Source organism: Aethalodelphis obliquidens, unplaced genomic scaffold (genome assembly GCF_003676395.1).
Source record: "Aethalodelphis obliquidens isolate GAN/ISIS:26980383/991018 unplaced genomic scaffold, ASM367639v1 scaffold2, whole genome shotgun sequence".
NCBI classification, from domain to species: domain Eukaryota; kingdom Metazoa; phylum Chordata; class Mammalia; order Artiodactyla; family Delphinidae; genus Aethalodelphis; species Aethalodelphis obliquidens.
Window position 1 is genome coordinate 13,437,482 of NW_020837946.1, and position 24,131 is coordinate 13,461,612.

The 24,131-nt window shown below is 40.6% G+C and overlaps 1 protein-coding gene across 12 annotated transcripts in view; it reads left to right on the forward strand.

Annotated features, from left to right (window-relative positions):
- The window catches only part of DOCK10 (dedicator of cytokinesis 10), a 280,915-nt gene that overhangs the window by 254,646 nt on the left and 2,138 nt on the right, over window positions 1–24,131 (forward strand). For 8 of the 12 annotated variants that reach the window (XM_027119931.1, XM_027119928.1, XM_027119906.1 and 5 more), the window contains exons 46-55: window positions 1,962–2,019; window positions 2,327–2,425; window positions 5,433–5,539; window positions 7,295–7,417; window positions 7,554–7,667; window positions 14,955–15,101; window positions 16,956–17,166; window positions 18,384–18,574; window positions 20,891–20,991; window positions 21,168–21,306. In XM_027119931.1, coding sequence (XP_026975732.1) covers window positions 1,962–2,019; window positions 2,327–2,425; window positions 5,433–5,539; window positions 7,295–7,417; window positions 7,554–7,667; window positions 14,955–15,101; window positions 16,956–17,166; window positions 18,384–18,574; window positions 20,891–20,991; window positions 21,168–21,306 — 1,290 coding nt within the window. Of the gene's footprint in view, window positions 1–1,961; window positions 2,020–2,326; window positions 2,426–5,432; window positions 5,540–7,294; window positions 7,418–7,553; window positions 7,668–14,954; window positions 15,102–16,955; window positions 17,167–18,383; window positions 18,575–20,890; window positions 20,992–21,167; window positions 21,307–22,549; window positions 22,626–24,131 lie in introns of those variants that run through there. The other 4 variants (XM_027119911.1, XM_027119937.1, XR_003435550.1 and 1 more) reach the window with 3 other exon arrangements.

Consider the following 24,131-nt stretch of genomic DNA (forward strand, 5'->3'; position numbering starts at 1 on the left):
TCTCCACTGTATATTCTTGCCTCCTTTATCAAAGATAAGGTGACCATATGTGTGTGGGTTTTTCTCTGGGCTTTGTATCCTGTTCCATTGATCTATATTTCTGTTTTTGTGCCAGTACCATATTGTCTTGATGACTATAGCTTTGTAGTATAGTCTGAAGTCCAGGAGCCTGATTCCTCCAGCTCCGTTTTTCTTTCTCAAGATTGCTTTGGCTATTCAGGGTCTTTTGTGTTTCCATACAAATTGTGAAATTTTTTGTTCTAGTTCTGTGAAAAATGCCAGCGGTAGTTTGATAGGAATTGCATTGAGTCTGTAGATTGCTTTGGGTTGTATACTCATTTTCACAATGTTGATTCTTCCAATCCAAGAACATGGTATATCTCTCCATCTGTTTGTATCACCTTTAATTTCTTTCATCAGTGTCTTATAATTTTCTGCATACAGGTCTTTTGTCTCCTTAGGTAGGTTTATTCCTTGATATTTTATTCTTTTGGTTGCAGTGGTTAATGGGAGTATTTTCTCAATTTCACTTTCAGATTTTTCATCATTAGTGTATAGGAAGGCAAGAGATTTCTGTGCATTAATTTTGTATCCTGATACTTTACCAAATTCATTGATTAGCTCTAGTAGTTTTCTGGTAGCATCTTTAGGATTCTCTATGTATAGTATCATGTCATCTACAAACAGTGACAGCTTTACTTCTTCTTTTCCGATTTGGATTCCTTTTATTTCCTTTTCTTCTCTGATTGCTGTGGCTAAAAATTCCAAAACTATGTTGAATAATAGTAGTAAGAGTGGGCAACCTTGTCTTGTTTCTGATCTTAGTGGAAATGCTTTCAGTTTTTCCCCCTTGAGGACAATGTTGGCTGTGGGTTTGTCATATATGGCCTTTATTATGTTGAGGTAAGTTCCCTCTATGCCTACTTTCTGGAGGGTTTTTTTATCATAAATGGGTGTTGAATTTTGGCAAAAGCTTTCTCTGCATCTGTTGAGATGATCGTATGGTTTTTCTCCATCAATTTGTTAATATGGTGTATCACAATAGGTAACTTTTTAATGTCTGTTTAAACACTGGGAGGATTTATGTGCAGCAATTCACAGCGCCCAAGTGGCTTCCGGACACCAAGTGGGGAAGTTCTGCTTTACTGTATTCCCAGGATTGTGCCCTCTTTGGGAAGAGATGAATTTGTGTAGGAAAACTGAAGTCCTTCTAAATACATGTGAAGGACTCTGGGATGGAAGTAGATCTGACCAGAGGCCTCACTTGGTAGCAGTTTGGTGAGGACAAAAATGAGCAGCTCCAGTTCCCTTGGACTGCCCTGAAAATGGAGGAGTTTCTCCATAAAGCTTCAAAAGGCAAAGTTGAAGTCATCTGAACTCTTCAGCAGGTCAGGGTCTACTCTGTGTTCAGCAGTGTTCGAGGGCTTTGCAGGAGATTTTACAGAACAAAAAAATGTCGCTCAAATAATCTGGCTGAGGAAAGCACACGTGATACATTAGGTCACACTATTTTATCAAGTGCCACCTTGTGCGGCTACCATTTTAAAGGTAATAGAAATTCTAAGGGGGACATTACTGGAAGTAGAAAAATATAAGAAGACGGCTTATTTTTACTTCCAGTTTATATCCAGGTGCTATTTAGAGAGAGAGGGGAGACATAGATATTAAGGAAAGAAGATAATTCTATGGGATTCAGGCCAGCTCATTCACCCACCTGAAAACTACATCAAGAAAAACAAACCAAAAAAATTCCCAAATAGACATTTTATTCTTGATGGTGAACTTTTTGGAAATCTAATTGATTCTTATTTCCAGTTCTACCATGAAAAGGATTTCTCTACATATTCTGACTTGGAATACTGACTCACCTTGGATTAGTCCTAATAAGATAGATAGTAAAATCTACAGTATTAGATAAATGGTAAAATCTTCCTCTCAAACTGTTTTCTTTTTTCTTACAGGCTGCTATGTGTTACATTCATATAGCTGCCCTCATCGCGGAATACCTAAAAAGAAGGGGTAAGACAACATTGTGAGGGGAGAAAGTGCAGAAATCAACATGTTGAAACCTAACTTAAAATTTATTTATTAATTTTAAGTTTTATTAATCTTGATGTTTTATTAAGCAATGCTAATTTCCACAGATATTTCTAATTATGCTGTACTTTTAACTCTCTCTTCCATGCCATTATCACGTTTATTTTATGTACAACCAGGCTAACTTGTCCGCTTCTTAGTTCCAAATGAGAAAGCTTCATTGGTTAACATAAGCTTGAATTCACATAAACAACTGACAATGTCCTAACCTCATCTTGCACTGCCATAGGTTACTGGAAAATGGAAAAGATTTGCACACCATCCTTGCTCCCGGAGGATATCCACCCCCGTGATAGCAACCTATTACTAACAACTCCCAGTGGAGGAAGTGAGTGATCTAACTGGGCTCCTTTATTCCCAGGGAATGGTGCCGAGAAAACCAAGTCACTGCTTCAGTTTTGTTCCAGCGAAACTCTTAAACGTATTCCTAGAAGCAAAAACTGTCTCAGATCTACATAACTTACTCCGTAAAAACCCAAAGTTTCTACCATTCAGAAATTCCATCCATCCAAACTTTTATGAAGTTTAGAGACCTAAAGAGTGCTCAGCAAACAGAACCACATCTTATCCAATATTATGGCCATGTTTTACTACCAATTTGCATAGTAGTCTGTCTTCGGGATTTTATTCTGAAATGGATGAATTGTTTAAAATTGCAAGAGAAATCTGTTCAGCTGTTGAAATATAATACAACTGTTTATTCAAAATAAGGGGTGCAGAAAGAGACATATAAATATAGTGTATATACAGGACTACACTTATAGTCAACAGGCTCCATTTCCTTTTTGTAAAGCACACACTGATTCTCACAATTTATAACATATAATAATTTACAGTATGGTTTTCCTTCAATTAAAAATATTCCATCTTTAACATTTGATAGAGATTTTCTAACAATAACTAAAGAATTACTCTTTGTTTAAAAAAATTTGTCAATATAACCTTGCAAAATTTGTTCAAACCCAGAGTTTATGAACCGCGGTCTATTTCACATCACTATCTTAACTTTCAAAATGCAGTGGAAAACTCACTGTATGAACAGCAGAAACAGATCTTTAGATGTTAAGATGAAAGTACCTAAACAAAAGGGAAAAGGACTTCATTTACAATATTTTGGAAACATAATTGGTCCCTTATTCTTTTAAATATGTATTTATTTCCTAAAGAGTTTCAGTGGATTTTGCAAATAAGATATTTGAACCAAATGACCAGACTGAATTCTGAGACAGTGAGCTCACTTGTTAGAGGGCCCTGGAGAAGGGACCAGACCTGGCTTTATGACTCATGTCCACCATAAAAGTCAGGGATCTTCTGGCTCAGTTTCACGCTTCCTACTTAGCCTTATTTTTATAGGCAAGTCATGAAAACCATCATTGTTGTATTTAACAGGCCCTTCCTCCCCATCTAATTTTTTTCATAATCAGATCCCATACAGTTTTATAAAAACTATTTTATATTCTAATTGAAACAAAATTGGAGAAACCAGATAAAGCTAGGTGTCAGTTTGAGAAGTTGTGGAAACTTATAGCCCAAAATGTCGTGTGAATCTTTAATATTCAAAAAAATCTAAATACGTTTAGACCAGTGGTGATATTGGAATAACATACCCATTGAGAAACATATATACAGTTGAGCCTTGGACAATGAGGCGGTTAGGGGCAGTGACCCTGCCAGTTGAAAAACCCACATGTAACTTTACAGTCGGCCCTCCGTATCCACATCCACGGATTCGACCAAACACAGACTGTGCAGTGCTGCGTGCATACTTATTGAAAAAAATCTGCATGTGAGTGGACTCATGTAGTTCAAACCATGTTGTTTAAGGGTCAACTGTATTTGTTTTGTAAACTTTGAATGAAGGAAGGTGATTATTTATGATGCATTAGCAGATATTTGTATTCATTGGCACATATCTGAAGCTCATTGGCATATATTTGAAGTCCTCAATGTACTTGCAGGTATGATGTTTCTGAGTCAAAGAAGTAAACTGTTCCTCACTACAATGCACACATGATAAGAATGCAGTCGAACCTCCGTATCCGGGGGTTCCAGATCTGCAGATTCAACCAGCCGCTCCATCAGTGAGAACCCATAGATGTGGAGGACCAATTGTACTGTGCCATTTTATATAAAGAACTTGAGCATTTGTAGAATTTGATATCTGATATCTGTGGAGGTCCTGGAATCAATCCCTTGCAGATACCGAGGGATGACTGTATAGGTGAATTGAGGTGACTCCAGAAAACATGGCTTCCTCAGTTGTACTAACATTCATCATCATCCCACAGAAGTATGTCGTGACTTTTCCTGCTCCAGTCAATGCTCATGTAGTTAATGTGTTTAATTACCAAAGAAAAATATTAATAAGAAGTAGGAAAGTAGAATTTTTAATGCAAGGATTCAATTGCAATCTTTATTATCGTCATTTCTAGCATGTTTGGGGGTGATAAGTTAGTTACATAGCCAATGATCTGATTATTAAAAATGGAAATATCTATAAAAGTATTAACTGTAACTTAAAAAGCACTTGCTCCAGGGCAGCCACTGCACCAAGCTGTGTACTGGCCATATCTCCATTAGTTGCCAATAAGGAGTCTGAGTTAGGTGCTGTTATCACCTCATGTTTACAGGTGAGAAAACCTAAAGAAGTTAAGCAACCTGCCGCAGACTCCCTTGTTAGCTTGTGATGGGGCTGAAGTTCAAGGGCTGGTCTATCACTCCAGACTGTGCTCTTAACCTCTGATACTCCCCAACGTTCTGATCTGATCCCTTGTTCAGCACATTACCCATTATCAACTGTTTTCATATGCATCCGCAGAGCCAGATCTTTTTTAAGCTTGGTGGCCAAGAGGCTAAGAAAATTTGAGAAGTTTTCTAGATAATGCAAAAGAGTGAAAGTTAGTAAGTATTGAGTATTGTCTTTACAATGCACTGATGATACCAGGTATTTTCTCAAATACTAATACTCCGAATCCTTTCAACATCCTTTGAGATAGATATCAATGTCTGTGGTTTAACAAATGAGGGATATAGACTCCAAGAGGTTAATTAAACCAGAACATTGGAGCTATATCAATCTGCAAGCCTGTGCTCTGTCCATAATCCCACGCCAGCTCGTTATAGAAAACAGGTCACCTGAAAATGATAAAAAAAAAATTATAAAAAGGGGAAGATTGGTTGCCTAGAAGAGAGTATTTATCAACAGTCATAATCTAACCATCTCATTGAGCGTGTGAGCTTTATAACCACCACATGTCACATCATGAAGAAAGGCACTGTCTAATCCAAGCAGGATTTGTCTCAAATAATGATACATTTTGCTTTGTTCTCTCAAGGCATGTTCTCTATGGGCTGGCCAGCTTTTCTGAGCATTACACCAAATATTAAAGAAGAAGGGGCAATGAAAGAAGATTCAGGAATGCAAGACACACCATACAATGAGGTTAGACCAAAATGATTGAGTGTACAGTAATTGAGTGAAAAGATGCATTGAATTGTAACATTAAGCTAAATAGGGGGGAGAAAATCTTATTCAGAAATCAAATAAAGTTATTCTATAACATGACTTAGGCAAAATAAAATGCAGGCTAAAATTAAACTAAGATTAATAGATATCAGATTCCATTGATAAAGCATAATTTTCAATGAAAATTTAAACTAAATTTTACTTCTCTAAGATAGAGCCAAATATATACGATCAGCTCTTCTACAAAATATAAAATCTGTAGTCCTTTGGTAAATGTGGGAAGGGACGCTGAAATTTCGTTGAGCTGGTCACAACTTTATTTAATGCATTAGAAAATGTATTAACAAATAGACTTGAGCAGAAAATCACACTAGTTTCTGCAGAAAACCTTCTGGTATGCAAACCACGGTTATTTTTCAAAAGAAGCTCTCTACCTGGAATGACTTAGCAATAATTCAGGTAAAGAAAATAGAGCTCCCCTCCTCAAGTAAATAAAAAATTAGTATTCATAATATTACATAGACTTAAAAGAGGATACAGAAAAAAATCTGGGGTAGATTTTAATGAAATTTTACATATGGCTGTACACTAATTTAATGTACATTGAAAATAAATAGTAAATGCAATTATGTATTTATATGAACTATTTCAAATAATGTTTAAAATCTTTTCTTAAAAGACACTGAAAACATTCCAGCAATATTATCCACTTGCTTTAGAGAGTATATAATTTGATTCCGTTGAACATTTATTAAACTACTAGTATATGGGAGGCATTGAGACAAAGTTAAGTAAAGCAAATGTATTTGGAGAGACAAAGATAACAAGGCATAATCCCAGCTCTTAAAGAGTTTAGAATCTTGTGAAAGACAAACTTCCTTCAGGGTGGGGAGTAACCAGTCTAAGACCCAGTAACTATAAATCTAGGCGTCATATATAGCTGCAACTAAAAGGGGAACAATTTTTTACATGAAAGTGATTGGAATGCAGATGAATGGGGCATAAATAAAAACTCTGCAGACTTTTGCACTGTCTTGACATTTGATGGGACTTGAAGGTGTCAAATAAGAAAATAAGGTTCTTATAGGAGCAGCAGCAACTTCAAAGGCAAAAGTGTGGGAATTGTATTCTAAGAATGGTGTGGTACAGTCTGGTGTAGCCAGAGTGTAAAGTCAATGCCAAGGTGCTGAAAGAGAGTGGCACTGAAAAGGAGGTTGGTGCCTGATTCTCGAGCTCCTTCAATGTCATGCTAGAGAGTTTGGACAGCAGTTCATAGCCACTGGAGTGCCTCCAAAGGTTTAGGGCAGTGGCAAGCTCATGGTCAAGTTTATGTTTTAGAAACAAAGATTACTGGGGAGTAACACACAGGACCAATAGGACCAATTGGCGAGGGAAAACATTAGCTTGAAGGCTACTCCAGGGATCTGAGAATGAAGAAACGGGGGTTTGATCTAAGCCAGTGACTGTAGGAATGGAAAAAAAAAACAGAGAGATCTGAATACTTGTTATAGATTTAAATTAGCAAGTTTGAGGCACTAATAAGGAAAGAGAAGACTGCAAGAAGACACCACCATCCCTCCCAGGATGGATGTAACTGCCAATTGCAAAGATAGGGAATGCAGAAATCCCACTATGAAAAAAATTGACCCTTCAACAGTTTTGAAAGCAAGTTTCAGGGATGAGCCACAATCTTCACTGTGTAAAATAGCATTTCCGTTTGCGGAATTGCAGAATATCCTGGTGGAGCAGCTGTACCTGTGTGTGGAGTTCCTGTGGAAGTCTGAGAGATATGAGCTCATCGCTGATGTCAACAAACCCATCATTGCGGTCTTTGAGAAGCAGAGAGACTTCAAAGTAGGTGTTCTAAACCCAGGAGCTGGTTCAAATATCCTTCATTACATTGGAGAATTACTTACAACTTCCAAAAGTAGAAACTCCCTAGTTTTGATGTCAGCATCCTCTTCACGAAACACTTCACTTCTGGTTTCAGAAATTATCAGATCTCTACTACGACATTCATCGGTCGTATCTGAAAGTTGCAGAGGTGGTGAATTCAGAGAAGCGGCTCTTCGGTCGCTACTATCGTGTGGCATTTTATGGGCAGGTAAGTTTCCTACAAGCAGCATGGCCTCTAAGTTCTGTTAAGTGGTTGACTGATGTTCTTCATTCTCTACAAGACATCTAACTACATGTGCCAACAGATTGAGGGGGTGGAGGTGGAGGTGGGGATGTGTCTAGGTATATTTGAGTGTTTCTCTGAGTGTGAGGGTCTATATGTTTGGCCAAAGGAACATGCTAAATTAAGAAAAAAATGAGCAGAGACCTCCACGGGTCTTAATACAGATTGAGGTAAAACAGTGATTTCGAACTTCTTGGAGAAAGAGGGTACTTCCTCAACACCCTCCTCCTCCAGTTCCCCCCAAAATGTCTAATTAGAGGTTTGCATCATATTTGAAAATGAGATTTAAATGAATATATTTTGGGCAATGAAATCCATAATATTCCAGGAAATAAAGAATTCCTAGGGGCTCTACCATATCAAAGCCATGAACTTTTGACTTTAAAATCATGCATTTTCTTTTCTCCTGCTTTCAAACCATCACTGCTTCTAAGCAGAGCATAATCTGGTTGTTTTGTTTCTTATATTGCAGGTCAATATAATGTCAAAGTGATCTTTCTCAGCTTACTGCATAAACAATGAACAAGACTGAAAATATTAGCAAGCCATAGCATTGTCTTAAAAGCAAAGCGCACTTAGATATTAATTCGGAATGTCTCTGAGTAGTGCTTTAGGTGGGATAAACCCAGACACCATCCAGGCAGGCTTATAACACTAGTATATTTCAGCAGCCATATTTCAGACTGTTATTTTCACGGAGAATCAGTCCATTCTTCTATTTTCACAGTGGTAATGACCCTCAGCCCTCTCGTTTCCTTTTTTTTCTCCCCTCACGTAAGGCACAGTTTCACATGGCTTCTTGTTCTCCTCAGAATCTTTTAAGGCTGCAAACAAACGTGTCAAATCCAGCATGGTCATTCTAGATCACTTCCCACTTAAGTCTTTTGGAAAATATATATTGAAGTCTTTTGGAAAATATATATTGTCCTCTAATCACCAAAGGCAGCTTAAAAACTAATGTCTGAATTAATAAAGACAGCTGCTCTCTCCCTGGAAAGGAAAATGTCACTGGGCAGCCACTTACCATAAACAAATGAATCCAACCCAGATTTCCCCCACTGCACAGGAGCATCAGGACTGTGGAGACAGTCTACGAAAAGAAGCTAAATTTACTCATTTGGGGGTTCCCTGGAAAAGAATCTGACCTATCTGAAGTGATAGTGTATATGGGGGAGATAGAAATGTGAGAATCTGCAGGAGAGGAGGAGAGAGAAAAGGAAATGCTATCTTGCAAATCAGCGATAAACAGAAAATAAATGACTCTTGACCTCAGGGAAACATTAGCAAGAATAATGGCAGAACACCTCATCAGGAAGGGAATGTGGGAGCTGAGGGATTGTAAGGGAAAGGCAAGGGTTTCCTGGGAATGGCCACAGGCTAACTGAGCAGCATGGATGTAGCTCACAGGACGTACGTTCAGCAAACCTAGATTTGAGTTTACAACGCTTCAGGCGATCTTTCTAATGAAAAAGTGATGAATTGCCATTAAGAGTCTGGTCATGAAAAGCAGATTGCCTACCTGATGGTTTCTCCAACCAACATCTAAGATACTGGTTGCTAAACAGGTGGAAACGAAAAGATCATGCTCTTTTCCAATGAGATTTTAATGCAGATGTTTACTCTTTTCTTCTTTTGGTCTTGATTGTTCCAGGCTGTGGTAAGTTCTCTCTCTCTCCACTTGCATGCTCTAATAAGCCTCACACTTCCCTCCCTATGTTTTTACTGAACCTTAACTTTTTTGTGCAAATGAACGTTTGAGATAGGTGAGATAATCCTGTTTCCATTCATTTTGGAGTCATCCTGCATTTCTGGGACTAAATTGTGTTTATTCCATTTATCTGAATTACAAAAATGTATCCTTTATTTTTCATATATAATATCTTTCTGCACAAAGGTTGATGTAGTCTGAAAACCTACACACACACACACACACACACACACACACACACACACACACACTCACACACACACACACAGATAAATATGGGCACACATATTTGAAATATATGGATAGCAGGCTCAGTATTGGAATTTGCCTACTCAGTTCAGGCCACCAGAGTTGCAGCTGATTAAGAAGAGCATGGTGGGCAAAATCTCAAGTTATAATGGTGGCCATTGGTGGGCACCTTCCCAGGGTCCTGAAAGGACCCTGCCCTTTTCCAAATGAGTATCGTGGAGAAACAGGGCTCTCTCTGTTTGGTGGTGAGCTCTGAGCATTCTCGAAAATGATGGTATTAGTTCCCAACATAAATGATGAACAGTGAATTAAACCTTTACCCTGTGAATCACGTTAAGTCTCCTGAGATGCAAAAAGAAGCCGTGTAAGAATTTTAGAGGATGAGCTGAGGGGCAATAACATGCCAAGACCTAGAACTCTGTGACACAGAATTTTCTCTGTGTTATTCTGAACCATATGAAATTGCCCATAATCAACCTTTTTTTTTACTTACAAAGATGGCAACTTCATGTGGTTCCATGTAATTATTGCTGAGTAAGCTGGAAAAGCAAATTCCTTCAATATCCACACATTGTCCACAGTCAGCTCTGCTTCTCTGACCAATACATACTTTTTTGTAATTCTTTAAAATCCCTTTCCCCCATCCATACTATATCTACCTTCATTTGTAAATTTGGGGTCACGTGTCCTTAACTCACCTACTAAAAGAATACTTGGAAACCCCTCTATTAAATAGAATGGGGGAGGTGGTGGGCAATGGGGAAGGATGGGGGAGAGCTACTTTCAAATGTCCTAACTTTGTTCTTTTTGCAGATTCCTCAATAAAGTGTGCTGACTGTGCACCTGACTTTTTGTTTTTAATGCTGCCAGTATTCTCAATTGTCTTTTATTTAAAAGTCCAACCTGACCTTAAAAGGCAAAGTGCCTTGTTAAATCTGCAGACCTGAGGACATGCCTAAGCATGGTACTCTGTAAACTCAAACCCCAGCTGCCTTTGAACAAGGAGAACTAATGGAGGTCATTCTGATAAACAGTCATTTAGAGCCTGTCATCATTGTTCAAATGATATTCAACTACCTGTCCCAAGACACCAAACGGAGAGGGTGAACTGCTGTATTCAATGGGAGCAGACGGCGCACATCACTTTATATTTGATGATAAAGAAATAGCAAATAGATTTGCACATCCTCCCAAATGTGTGCAGAATGAAGGTTTCTGAGAAAATCTTGACTATTTCATTAGCATAACCTCCATGGTCAGAAATGATTTTTTTTTATGATGGTACCTTATGTCCTTGTAAAATTCACCTATTAATCCAAATTGATGTCTCACAATCATATTCCGAAGATTGTGGGAATATAACATGCAGTCGGCTCTTTGCCTCCACAAAGGCCTTTGTGTAAATATTTTAGTGTCCCCCGTGGGCTAGTACTTTCACTTTATAGTACTGACTAGAGTAGTTAATATTATGTCTGCAATGAGCCAGACCCTGGAAAACAAGTTGAAAACTGTTCTTCTGTGGCGAGAACTGTAATAAAAACGCAAGTCTTGCATAGCATGGATTTTCTAATGCAACACCTGGCATCATTGACTATGGAAATTTTACACAGAGCAGCCTATATAAAACACCCCTTCAAGTGTCCCTGAAGTATTCATTTCCAGAGTAATGAACCGCCAGTAGTGATCAAACATCAACTGTAATCAATGAAATCCTTAGGCTCTGGTATTTAGCATGAAAGCAAGCAAGTGAATGCTCATTGAATAACTTAAAACATCAGATGGCCCTGGAATGAATTGAGTGAAAAGCCTGGGAGAATTTTATTCTGTTCATCAAAGGATGTAAATTCCATGATTCTCAATCATGCTTACATGGGTATAGATGCACCTCAGAATCTTGATAGAAAAGGGATTGGGGGTGGGAGGAAAGGTGCCTGTGTACTGTGTACAGCCATCATCTCCATGTTGGGGTGTGATACACCCTTCTGGCTCCCCTCCTATATGAAAGTCACTGAGATAGATAGATATATATAGACACACTAATAATTGGGTTCATATTTGGGTTCATGTTTGTATGAAACCATTTCTCTGCATCTGTGAAGTTTTTCTTTTCCTAACATTTAGCTTATTGTGATTTTCTGACCCATCTTTTATACACTAGATTCCTCTTTGGATGCATTCCTTTGTGAACCTTGAATCAGTGGAATATAATAGCAGGGGCACTTATATTTGACATTCCAATAATGAGCCAGAGCTATTTCAAGATTCTGAAGTACCTGCAAAAACATCTAAGAAGGAGTCAATAATTTTCGTTTTCGGTTTATTGAAGTACATTTTTATCATCATCTGTTGCCTAAAAGTTTCATAATCCATACATGTTACCTACTGACTCAAAGTCCTTGTTTAACTAGGATACGTGCTGTTTCGTAACCATGGCAGATCAGGGCGTTTGTTGCCTGGTAAAATGACATTTAAAAAAATAGAACTATGGAAAATGCGGAAGTCGTATTTCCTGTTGCCTTGAAATGCAGTCTTCTCATCACTTTGGGGCAAAAGCAAAAGAGAGACTGCCCCTAGGTTTTCATCACCTTGTGTCCCTATTTATAACTCAATTATTTCACGGACAGAGCATTAAACTTCCTTAAGATAGTGTCCTGTGCCTCACTGGGCTTTGCTTTGACTTCCCTGGGTAAGAGATAAGCTCGCATCCCGGCCATTTTCAGAGACTCCTTTTCTCTGGCTCCAAAAGCTCTTACACAGTCCCTGTAAGGGATTAAGGGCTATATTCTGCTACACCCGCTCCTTTCTATTCATTTTATAAAATAGTCTCAATAGGTTTATAGCTCCATGTGCTGTAAATAAATTGGTTAATTCTAATCACGATTCTTTCTGATCAATCACTTACCAAAATATCAAAATAATCATCAATAGTCCTTTTACAATAAGGAAAAGTGTAGTGCCCAAGTAAGAGAACCCAAAGGTAGGTATTTTTAAGCACTCAAAACTCAGTTTAGCTGTTTCCCTGCATATTAGCCAGAACTCAGATTGCTTTGCTGACAGTTTTTTCCTTTATCATTGTCATCACTACCATTCTCCTCATTATAGCTAACACTCACCAATGGCCTTTTGTGTCCCGGACACTGTCCTTAGGGTCTCCTAAGTCTAAGTCTGTACTATTTCCCATCCTCCAGACCAAGGAGTAAGGATGAAAGGAGTCACAGGTCATGATCAAGGCCACAAGGGTCATAGTAACAACAATAAAATACTGCTCTCACCGCTCCTTTTCTGCTAACTCTGGATTCAGAAATTTGTTAGGGGAAAATTTTCACAGTGAAAGTATCTTTGTGCTAGTTTTCACACCATGATGAGAAAATCTTTTCCTGGAACTTGGAGACATTTTTCTCGTTGAAATGGAAGTTGTAAATGTTGCTTCAGCTATTGCCCTGTGGGGATTCTGGTTGATGGCCTCAGAAGTCTTAGTTCTCTTTTGTGTCAGTCTGTCAATCTGAGCCACTAACCTCTGACCTTGAATCAGACAAAACTCCATAAAGACAGCAACAGAAAAAACCTAGCAGGCTGGAAGTCATGTGGGGATAGGGCCAGACCTCACTACCCCTACGAAGTCTAGAAGAATGGTAAGGAGAGACCGTTCATGCTTTGGGCATCACACATCACTGTTTTAGCAGTCTGGAGTCAAGGTACTCATAATCAACTGTGTTGGTCTTGAGCATTTCTCAAAGAAATTTGTTCCATAAAAACATCTGTGTTAAAAGCAATGGAATCTTTTCCAGTTATATGTGGTACAAATATATCCTTTTAAGATGTAGCCCTCTGAGAGCTATCTTATTCATCTGTTTATTCATTCAACTAATGTACAGTGATGTCGCTCTAGAGACCAGGCACTATGTTAAATACTGGACATGCAGTGCTGAACAAGATACTTTCCTGCCTTAAAAAAGCCCAAAGTCAATTAGGGAAACACAAGGAAACAAGCAATTACCTGCTGAACAAGAACTGTGCTGGTGAATGTGCCTTATTCCTTGCCTTCAGTTATAGCCCAATTATGATACAAAGTATACTGTTCATGATGGGCAGACTTACATGGATGAAAGTGCTTTACAAGTATAAAGAACCATACAGATGTGAGCTGTAATCATTATTCTTAGATTGCCTCACATTAGCCATGAAAAAAAACAGCATTGGAACATTTTACCCATGCTTTTTTACACATAATGAGTAGTTTTTAAATAGCCAAAAATAATTTTTTAAAATCTATAGGTAAGATTTTTTTATGACCTTCAGTATCTTTACTCAGCCCTCAGAAGTCATTTCCTTAAGGTAAACTCTGCAGTCAGAAGATACCAGAGACACTTGGGTTCTTAAACTGCAAACTTACTCCAATATTCTGAGGTCACATTTATTCCAAAGGAAAAATGCCTCTGTGTCTCTTCAGTGAGAAGGAATTATAAAGATTGCCTCAATTATCCGCAATGGAATCTTCCCTTCCCCCTGTTTCAAACCAGGTAAATAAATTAACAGAGGTTAAAACCTACTTGCTCCTATGACATAAAAACGATAACATGGTTACTTTACTACTTTCACTCATAAGGTCTAGCTTTTCAAGAACGTAAGGGATCTATTAGTAAAGTAAATTGAAGGACAAAATTGCACATAGCCAAGTTGCATCAGACCCCTGATGAAATATTAAAAATAACAGTACTTGCGAGCATAGCACATGTAATTTCTGTTATGGCTTTTCATCTAAGATGATGTGGGAGGCATATCAACCCATTTAGATACCTTTATCTGCCCTATAGCATTAATATTTCCTATCCTGGTTTCCAAGACTTTCTTAAAAATGATACTGCTCTTTGAAAAATACCGTTGAAAAATACCAAAAAGTACTCCAGACTTTGTGTTCTACACCAGGCTACCACATGAGGGCATTCTTCCCCTAAAATATATGCAAGCAGGTATTACCAATGATTTCTTCTAATAGAGAAAAATACGTGTAATTTGCTTCGTGAGGCTCTTTGGCCTGACTAGGCAGTATTTACACTGATGACTGATTCTAACATGATACTTTGTTTCCTTCACTCGATTTTTCTCTGAATTTGAATTTTATAGGGTGCTAATCTATGGCTTGGATGACAACCAAAATACTGGCTATAACATTTAAGTAAATGTTTTTGTTTTGCTCCTTATTTGCGGTTGGAGTTCTCTAATAAACTTGGCGGTTCGCTGTATGTCTTTCATAGGGTTTTTTTGAAGAAGAAGAAGGTAAAGAGTATATTTATAAAGAGCCTAAGCTGACGGGTCTCTCCGAGATTTCCCAAAGACTGCTCAAGCTCTACGCAGATAAATTCGGAGCGGACAATGTGAAGATAATCCAGGACTCCAATAAGGTAGGGGAACATCAAGATTCATGCAACTGCAAAGAACTGACTACATTTTTTTTTCTCTCTTAACTACATTCATTAATGTTTTAAATTTCTGCCTGACTATGCAAAGTAAACTACCTAAACTATTTTGAGCGTTTCGGTTGTTTATTGGTCGATGGATTGGTGACTGGGGAGGGGAGTGTCAGAAACCTTGTACATGTTTATTTGAGTAACTTTTAGGTAATCTTAGAAACAACTTACTAAACCCTACATCACTCCCATAGGTTGTTCGCATTTGAGTAGCAACCAAAGGGTTAAAGTAATTGGGCCCAATGGTGGACTGGGAGGAAAGAGCAAAAAAGTATTTATTTAGTCATGAAGGTCTTCCTGGAGGAGCTTTCATCGAAGTCACACAGGGAAAGCTTGGGGCTGGGGGCTCCCTGAACAGCTCATTCTTGGTTGGGCGATGCTTCATAGAGAGCCTGATGTTTGAGCTGGGGATTGTAGGGTGAGAAGGTGTTCTCTGTAAGCGTTCTAAAAGCCAGCACATGCAGTGACAGGAGGAATTCAAGGGAGAGGTGTGTTTAGAGAACGGCAGGTCTTTGAAACATAGATTGTATAGAAGAGTGTGGCAGAGGTGGAACTAGAAAAGCTGGTTTGCACCCAACTGTATTGACCACTATTAGGCCCAGAAAAGGTCTTTTTTTTCCTTTCCCTCTTTTGCAATGCTAGTATTTGGAGGGGTCTGGGCATGAGATTAGATTTGCTGGATCTGGACAGAAATTGTTAAAATGTGTTCATCATTCTTAGCTTGAAAGGTACAAACCTCTTCCCCATAAAGAGGGACAGAGCTAGAACCGCGGTCATGGTCGCCCTTCTACATGGAAAGTAGAAACAATTCCTAGCAGTGAGAGAAGTGCCAATTTTGGTGTCAGGACAACTGTTGTCTTCATCCCGCCACATGCTGCCACTTATCAGCTGGCGATCCATCTTGGAGAAGCTGGGTGGTCACTCGGAGTCTCCATTTTTTAATCTGTGAAATGGTTACAGTTACACCCATCTTACAGTGCCATTATCTGCAGCATTACAAATAAATTCATGAGCTTCCTCCAATCTCTGGAATTGGATAAACAGTGGGTGGGTGAACGGATGGAGAAAGTTGGAAGAAGCCTGAAAATTCTTCAAGGAATCATTAGCAAAGAGGCCGAGGCTCATCTCTCCCTCCTTGAAGGAAAGCAAGAGCCATTGCCTGGCTGTGTGGGGGAGACCCCAAGCCTGTCTTCCTTGCTGTTTGTCAAGCCTATTCACCAAAGCTCAGTTAGTTTTAAAAATTACATAGAATGACTTATTGCAGATTAGAGAAGGAATTCGAGAAATCGAAAATAAAAATATTTGCAGTCGTGCGACAGGTCATCAGTTAATCTGCTAAACAGACCAGGAACCTCCTTTCACAGTACAAGCCCACAGCCGATGGTCCCAGTCTAGGTACACGACTGAATCGTAGAGGAACAGAGAGATATATTTCTACTGTCAACAAGCTTGATTCAACACAAAGATGAAGATATTCAGTACAGAAGAGAAAGAAAATAAAAGGTTAAATAGTACGTCATAGCCAAGCAATTATGTTTCAAAGAGCCCCAGCTACTTGGCAAGCTGGTCCCTGCTGCCTCTGCCACCATCTGGCTGCTTGACCACGGTCCAGCCAGCTACGCTTTTGGGCTTTCCGTTCACCCAGCCCTCACATGATGTGATGGGCCTTTCTTCTCTGAGAGGGGCAGCTCAGGATGCCAAGCTGGGGGGATACAGGGTTCCCCACCTTTCTTTCAGAAGCACTTCACGGCTCACTGCTCTTTCTCTGCCCATAATGTGTTGAAACAGGTAAACCCCAAGGATTTGGACCCCAAATACGCCTACATCCAGGTGACCTATGTCACGCCGTTCTTTGAGGAAAAGGAAATAGAGGACCGGAAGACAGACTTTGAAATGCACCACAACATCAACCGCTTTGTCTTTGAGACGCCCTTCACGCCGTCAGGCAAGAAGCACGGTGGCGTGGAGGAACAGTGCAAGCGGAGGACGGTCCTGACAAGTAGGTGCTGGCCCCCGAGCACGTGCTCCCACGCAGGGCCCTCGCTTAGGCCGGATTCGCGGAAATCAAGACACTTCGATCTTGCAGACAAGTACCCAAAGTGTGCTGACTTGGAAATGTTTGCCAGGAACATTTCTTTATTTTCTTTCAAGACAGAGACCCTTGACAAGTCAACCAAAACAGAAACTATCACAGGGTCACTTTACCCACCTCTTCCCTTTAGACCGTAGAGTGGTGAAGGTCCTGGTGTCTTGGGAAAGGCACTCTGAGCTTTCCTCTCCTCTCTCCCTGAAACTACCCCCCAGTTACTGCAGAGTTAGCCACTCTCGGAATTGTGTGCTTTGGGGCAAGATTCCCAACCACTGTGGAATTCAGGTTCCTCATCTGTGAAATGAATGCAGAGGGTTTTCCTCCAGCATCCCTTCCAGTACTATCTAGATCTATCCTGTGAGTTGGTCTTCCCTTCATTCCACAAACATTCGATAAGTGCCTGTAGGTGTCGGGCATTGTTCTGACAATTCAAATAAATAAAACACAATTCTTGCCCTCAAGGCGCTCACCATCTGGTAGGAGAAAGAGCTAAGTAAAGCAAAAATTTCAGGTGAGTCCAGCTTGAGAAATGACATGGGAACCCAGCAGAGGGGGACTTAGGGCAGGCGGAGGGGAAAAATGAGCACGGGCATCTGAATGAAGGAGACCCAAGCCACCTTCAAAGGTGAGCAGTCCTAGATTCTATAGTAAATACGTGGGTAGCAGCCACACCCAAACTATGGGGAAACATTCCCCTTCAGTAAACTTTTCCAGAACTTTCATAATTCAAAAAAAAAACTAGAACAAAGCTATTATCGTATATGCTATTCAGTATCGAGTGAAGCATTCTTGATTGTGATTTAGTGTAGTTTTTATTTGAATTACAAGTTGTGGTGGAAGCTATCATCTTTTCAGTGTTTAGAGACTCTATAGGTCTAGTCCAGCCTCGGCAATGAGGACATGTTGGCTAGTGAAGCGTGGGAGAACGTGCCAGGGGAAAGTAGCTGGGCTCCTAAGAGGTATATGAGAGCATGGAACATAGAAAAAAAATAACTCACATACACAGAAAACATGCAGGATGGAATGGTCTGTGTGCAAAGAAAAGACACAGGATCGTCCTTTCAAGAGAACCCTTGACTCTTCACTAACCCTCGACCTTGAAATGCTCTTGTATTGCTTTTGTGCAGCGAGTCACTTGTTCCCCTACGTGAAGAAGAGGATCCAGGTCATCAGCCAGTCGAGCACAGAACTGAATCCCATTGAAGTGGCGATTGACGAGATGTCCAAGAAAGTTTCCGAGCTTAATCAGCTTTGCACGATGGAAGAAGTGGACATGATCAGACTGCAGCTCAAACTCCAAGGGAGCGTCAGCGTGAAGGTAAGCATCGCCCGGAGCTGAGATACTCATGGCCAGTGGAACCTGGTACAAAATGCCCCTTGGGGCTTCCCTGGTGGCGCAGCGGTTGGGAGTCCGCCTGCCGATGCAGGGGATCCGGGTTCGTGCCCCGGTCCGGGAGGATCCCGCGTGCCGCGGAGCGGCTGGGCCCGTGAGCCGTGGCCGCTGACCCTGTGCGTCCGGAGCCTGTGCTCCGCTGCGGCAGAGGCCGCGGCAGTGAGAGGCCCGCGTACCGCAAAAAAAAAAAAAATGCCCCTTGAAATTTTTTGACAAAGGGTATAAGAGACATTTTTCTGTTTGTGGTACCATTCAACACCTTTATCTGAGTCTTTAAAATTTTGTTTCCTTGTGAATGCCCATTGATGGTGCCAAAAACTAGAGATAAGCCTTTCTTAGGTTTAGCTGAAACAAAATTTCTTCTTCCTCAACCGTCCTTTCCCGTCTGCTCTGCATAAACTATGTTCTATATTCTAAATTCTAACAAATAATTAGTAAATGAGTAAGCATGGCTCTCTTGTAAGTCTCTGTCATGAAAAGCCTTATAAAACTGTTCAAAAACAAAACTTTTTAAAATGTTTATTAGTTCATAAAATGTGCATCAGTATTTATCTGACTGTCAGGGTCTTGAGAGGAAGCAGAGGGCCTGTTCACAGTGGGTGACTGAAGAAAACGTAACAAATGACTCTTTGAAAAATGTACAAGAAGGGGCTTCCCTGGTGGCGCAGTGGTTGAGAGTCCACCTGCCGATGCAGGGAACACGGGTTCGTGCCCTGGTCCGGGAGGATCCCACATGCCGCAGAGCGGCTGGGCCCGTGAGCCATGGCCACTGAGCCTGCCCGTCTGGAGCCTGTGCTCTGCAACAGGAGAGGCCCACGTACCGCAAAAAAAAAAAAAAAGAAGTACAAGCTGTATTTAGGAAAACCAAAGAGGGCAGGCACCGGGGCGTAAGACTGAGGGGCTGTCACCCTCCCCAGACCTGAAGACTCAGGGGAGAGAAGAGTTAGTGGAAGCAGGGAGAGAGCAGGGAGAGCCAGCTGATGACAGACAGACAGACAGATAGACATGTTCTGTGCTGGAGGATTGCAAGGAAGAAGCTCTGGACCTAAATAAGCCCTGACAGGACTGAGACTAGGGTGAGGCGAGTGAGGCATTTTCCTTGGGCATAAAATTAAGGGAGCATCAAAACAGTAACCAAGATAAAATTATATTTTAATGCAATATTTTTAAAAATCAAAAATAACTTCAAAAATCCATATTGAACAAAGTATTAAAATTTTAAATAAAGGCAAGTCAGTAACAGTGCCACACAGAGCTATGCGGCAGCCTGAGGCAAAAGGAAGACTCAGTACTGTTGATCCTGATACTGATCTGGCTCTCCTCTTCCCCGCCCACCTCTTGTCTGTATCCCATGGCTGACTCAAAATAATAATAATACATGTTTAAAAGCCAGAAAGTAAAAGAACCATTGCTATACTCCAAACGGGACAGCTTCCCTCAGCACATAGCTGAGCAGAGGAAGGTGGAGTTGCATCTGGAGAGACAGAGGAAAGCATTCTGTACTCACTCTACCACACTGGCAATACCTGGTAGGCAAAGCCATCTGAAGATGCCTCAGATACAGCACTGGCTTCCTTCTTCTTTCACCTTGTTCCTTCCAAGCCCCACAGTCACATGCAAAGACTGTTAAGCCCTGAAGAACATAGACGCCGTCACTAATGAGAGCCTACGCATGCCTGTGAGTGTGAAGAGGACTTGGCACTGTGCCTTCATTCAGCAAATCTAAAAAGTCCCTTTTGGACCCCAATCTCAGCCAGACTTTCGAGGGAGATGCAATAAAGCAGTGATTCCCAGGGCGCTGCCTAGATCGCAACCACTGTGGAATGTCTCTTATTAATAGCTATGTGTTTGCTTGAACGTTTGTAGGGAAAAAACTAGCACGGCAAACATTTGATTTCACGGATGTTACATTTATTTAAGTAAATCAAGGTGAGTCTAGTTTTCAAGGTTATTAAGAAAATAACAGTGCTAACAGAATGAGGATGTGGCCAAATGTGACATGGTGCACACAGGACTGAAGTTGAGGAAGGATGACAATGAAGTGTGGAATTCAGATGCCTCCTTTTAGTAGCTCATTGACCAGTTGAGAGACAGCAGATGAGACCGATAACAAATGAGTAGACTACAAGGCAATGTGAGAGAACTGGGGGGCCACACGATGGGTGCTACTCCTTCCAGCCTTGGAGAAGGCTCCATGGAGGAGGCGGGACCGTCCTCATCCAATTCTCTCCTCCCCAATAGGTTAACGCCGGGCCGATGGCCTATGCACGGGCTTTTCTTGAAGAAACCAATGCAAAGAAATACCCTGACAACCAAGTGAAGCTTTTGAAGGCAATCTTCAGGTAAGATTTTCTTTGTTGGGCTGTTCTTCCTTGAATCCCTTCAGACAGGGAGTCATGAATGAACGCCCCAGGAAGCCACCTGACCGACCCTCTTCTCGGTGGCAGAGTGTATCAGCAGCCTGACTTCGAGTTGCCACTTTCTCTGGCTGTTAATTTGCTTATTGCTGTCACTAAAGGCAGTTTGCAGATGTGTGTGGGCAGGCCCTGGATGTGAATGAGCGCCTCATCAAGGAGGACCAGCTGGAGTACCAGGAGGAACTGAGATCCCATTATAAGGACATGCTCAGCGAACTCTCAGCAATCATGAGTGAGCAGGTGAGGCTTCCCCTGGAGCAGCCCGAGCGGTCCATGCATAGAACGTGCCCATTTTATCCCCAGTGCCAGAAGGACCGGAAAGAGTCTCTTTGTTTTCCTGCTGCTGAAATCCCTGTACTTTCCTGAACACCATGTTGCTGAGCTGTTCTCTCCCCCATGCACAACATCCCCTGTCTCAAAGGAGAGGGATCAGGTTGGAGAAAAATCTGTAGGAAAAGAAGATGAGATGAGAACCCAGTTGCTGTCCATAGTTTTCAGAGATGTTTATCCAAATAATGTGTGTTGGTTTTCTAGAACAGTTGATGCCTGTTACACACCAAGAACATTGGTGGCATTCCAGCTAGAGTTTGCTGCCACTCCCAACACCCCTGATTCAGGACCTTACAATCCCCAGGCTGGGATGTGGAGTTCCACAGTTCTGCCACTAGGGGTCTCTGCATCATACTCAGGAAGAACACCAGGACTAGGGTCCTGGGCTTTTAATGGTCAAGGCTACCTCTGGAAAATATGCAGAAGTGGGATAAAAGCCAACCCCACACCCCACAAGCAAGTCATCCATGATTTCTGACATGTATTCAGTATGTTCTGTAAGACTGTGCACAAAATGTGGACATTCAATAATCACAGTACTTTTGGGGATACTGAGAATCGAGCGACCGAAAGCCAACTTCTGCTTTTTTTGGCCCGCTTCCCAGCGTCCGTCAACCCTCACACTCTACCTGGACATCTCATCACCCATGGTCCCCTCAAGGAGTTAGATGTGTTCTTTCCAGAACAACTGAGGGGGAGAACTTGAGCTAACCTCCCAATACTGCTTCATGCACAGTAGCCATTCACTAAATATTAGTTCCCTTTCCTTTCCTTAAATGGCCTAGCACTATAACAAAACATGAAATGTGTCATATTTTTCTACTTTTCCATCTCCTTCTGCCTGCATTTTAAATTCTCCATAGCAGTTAGAGAAAGAAATGGTTAATTGACTTACGTTGCAAAGAAAACAATCTCCTGGATAGGATTGCTAGTGGAAGTATTGGTTTGGAATTTTTCAGGGGTAATGGAATTAAATACTCAGGAACAACGCCTTAACAGCATGGGAAATCATAAATCGGAGAATGAAACAAAAAGAATAAACAGTGGATCTGAAAGGGGGAATAAGTGGCAAAGAAATGCTTGTTTCCAACTGTAAATTGCATCTGACCTTGAAACTTTGGGCAAAAATGCTTTTCTCTTTTTTTCCTGGCAGCTCTGTCGTGGTCCATGTTTATACAGCTTCTGTTCCTCTGTGTCTAGTATTTCCCTCAGTACTGTAAGCAAAAGCGGTATGTTTTTCTTTCCTTATGTCTACTCTGTCCTTTGTGGCCTTCTGGTCTACCTCTTCATTTTTCCCAGACGCCTCCATAGTGACTAGTGTTCTCTAGATGTTTACTTAATTAGAACAACTTTATTTCTATTTCAAGGTAGGTCAGTATGAAAATTAAAAAGCCTACTAAAATGAAAAAGCTAAAGTTAACAACTTAGCTTTTAAAAGGAAAACGTATATTCTGTCAACTTCTGAAATACATTTGAGCTCATTTGTATCCAAAACAAAGATTCATTATACCTCCAAGTGCTAAAACAACATTACAAAGACAAGGACCAGGTGATTAAGAGGAGAGAAAAATAATTTCTTTTCCAGAAAACCTTTGCTGAGAGAAGCAAAATGTGACTCTGTGCTTTGTAGAAACTGATGCAAAGAAAAGAAACTTATGCATTACACGGGTCCTGTTATTTAGTAAAAGAAACAGATCTGTTGGCAGGAAAGACAAACTTTCTCCTGGTCCCGAGCTTCTATGGGGATTTGTCACATAGGTTTTTATGTATGGCACAATGACTACAACATTCACGATACCCTAAGAAAAAAGTTTTCCAGGCTTCCCCGGTGGCACAGTGGTTGAGAGTCCGCCTGCCGATGCAGGGGACGCGGGTTCGTGCCCCGGTCCGGGAAGATCCCACATGCCGCGGAGTGGCTGGGCCTGTGAGCCATGGCCGCTGAGCCTGCACGTCCGGAGCCTGTGCTCCGCAACGGGAGAGGTCACAACAGTGAGAGGCCCGCGTACCACAGAAAAAAAAAAAAAAGTTTTCCTTAAAAACGATTTACTCTATTATGTGGCCATTCCACATTTCTACCTTAGATTAAAATGAGGACAAAATATTAACTTCTAACTCTGTAGAGGATATTCTAAATTAACTACTTAATTGACGATTATCAATCATAAATTTAAATTAACCGTAGCAAAACTCTAAGTCATCTACAGCAAAATAAGCTATTTTCATGACAACCATTGATAAGTGTTTTGAGTTGGTTGTAATGTCAGAAATAGCTAGCAAAGGATAGGGGTCCTTAAAGTCCAAAATATTTTTTAAAAACTGGGTATTTATCTCAGTTCAGATTTATAACAAAAAAAATGTGTTTGCTTCTTTTCTCAATTTTTTAATAAAGCATTTGACCATAATGTTTGGGTTTGAACTCTAGCAGAGGGAAGGGTAGTCAAATTTTAGCATAACCCTGTAATGCATGAATGAACCATCATCTTTAATGTATGAATACCTTTACATACCTAGATACTCATCCACATATTCTGGAAACAGGTACATATATAATAACAGTAGAAGAGAGAAATTCTACCATAGAACTTTTAAAACACAGAAACAGAGTTAGAATGGATAGACAAACATAGAAATAGAAAAACAGAAATAGAATTGATTATGCAGTTCACTCCAAGAGTGTCCAGAAAAGTCTTAGCTAAAAGGCTAAGACTGAAGCCACTACTTAGTGAAAGAACCTT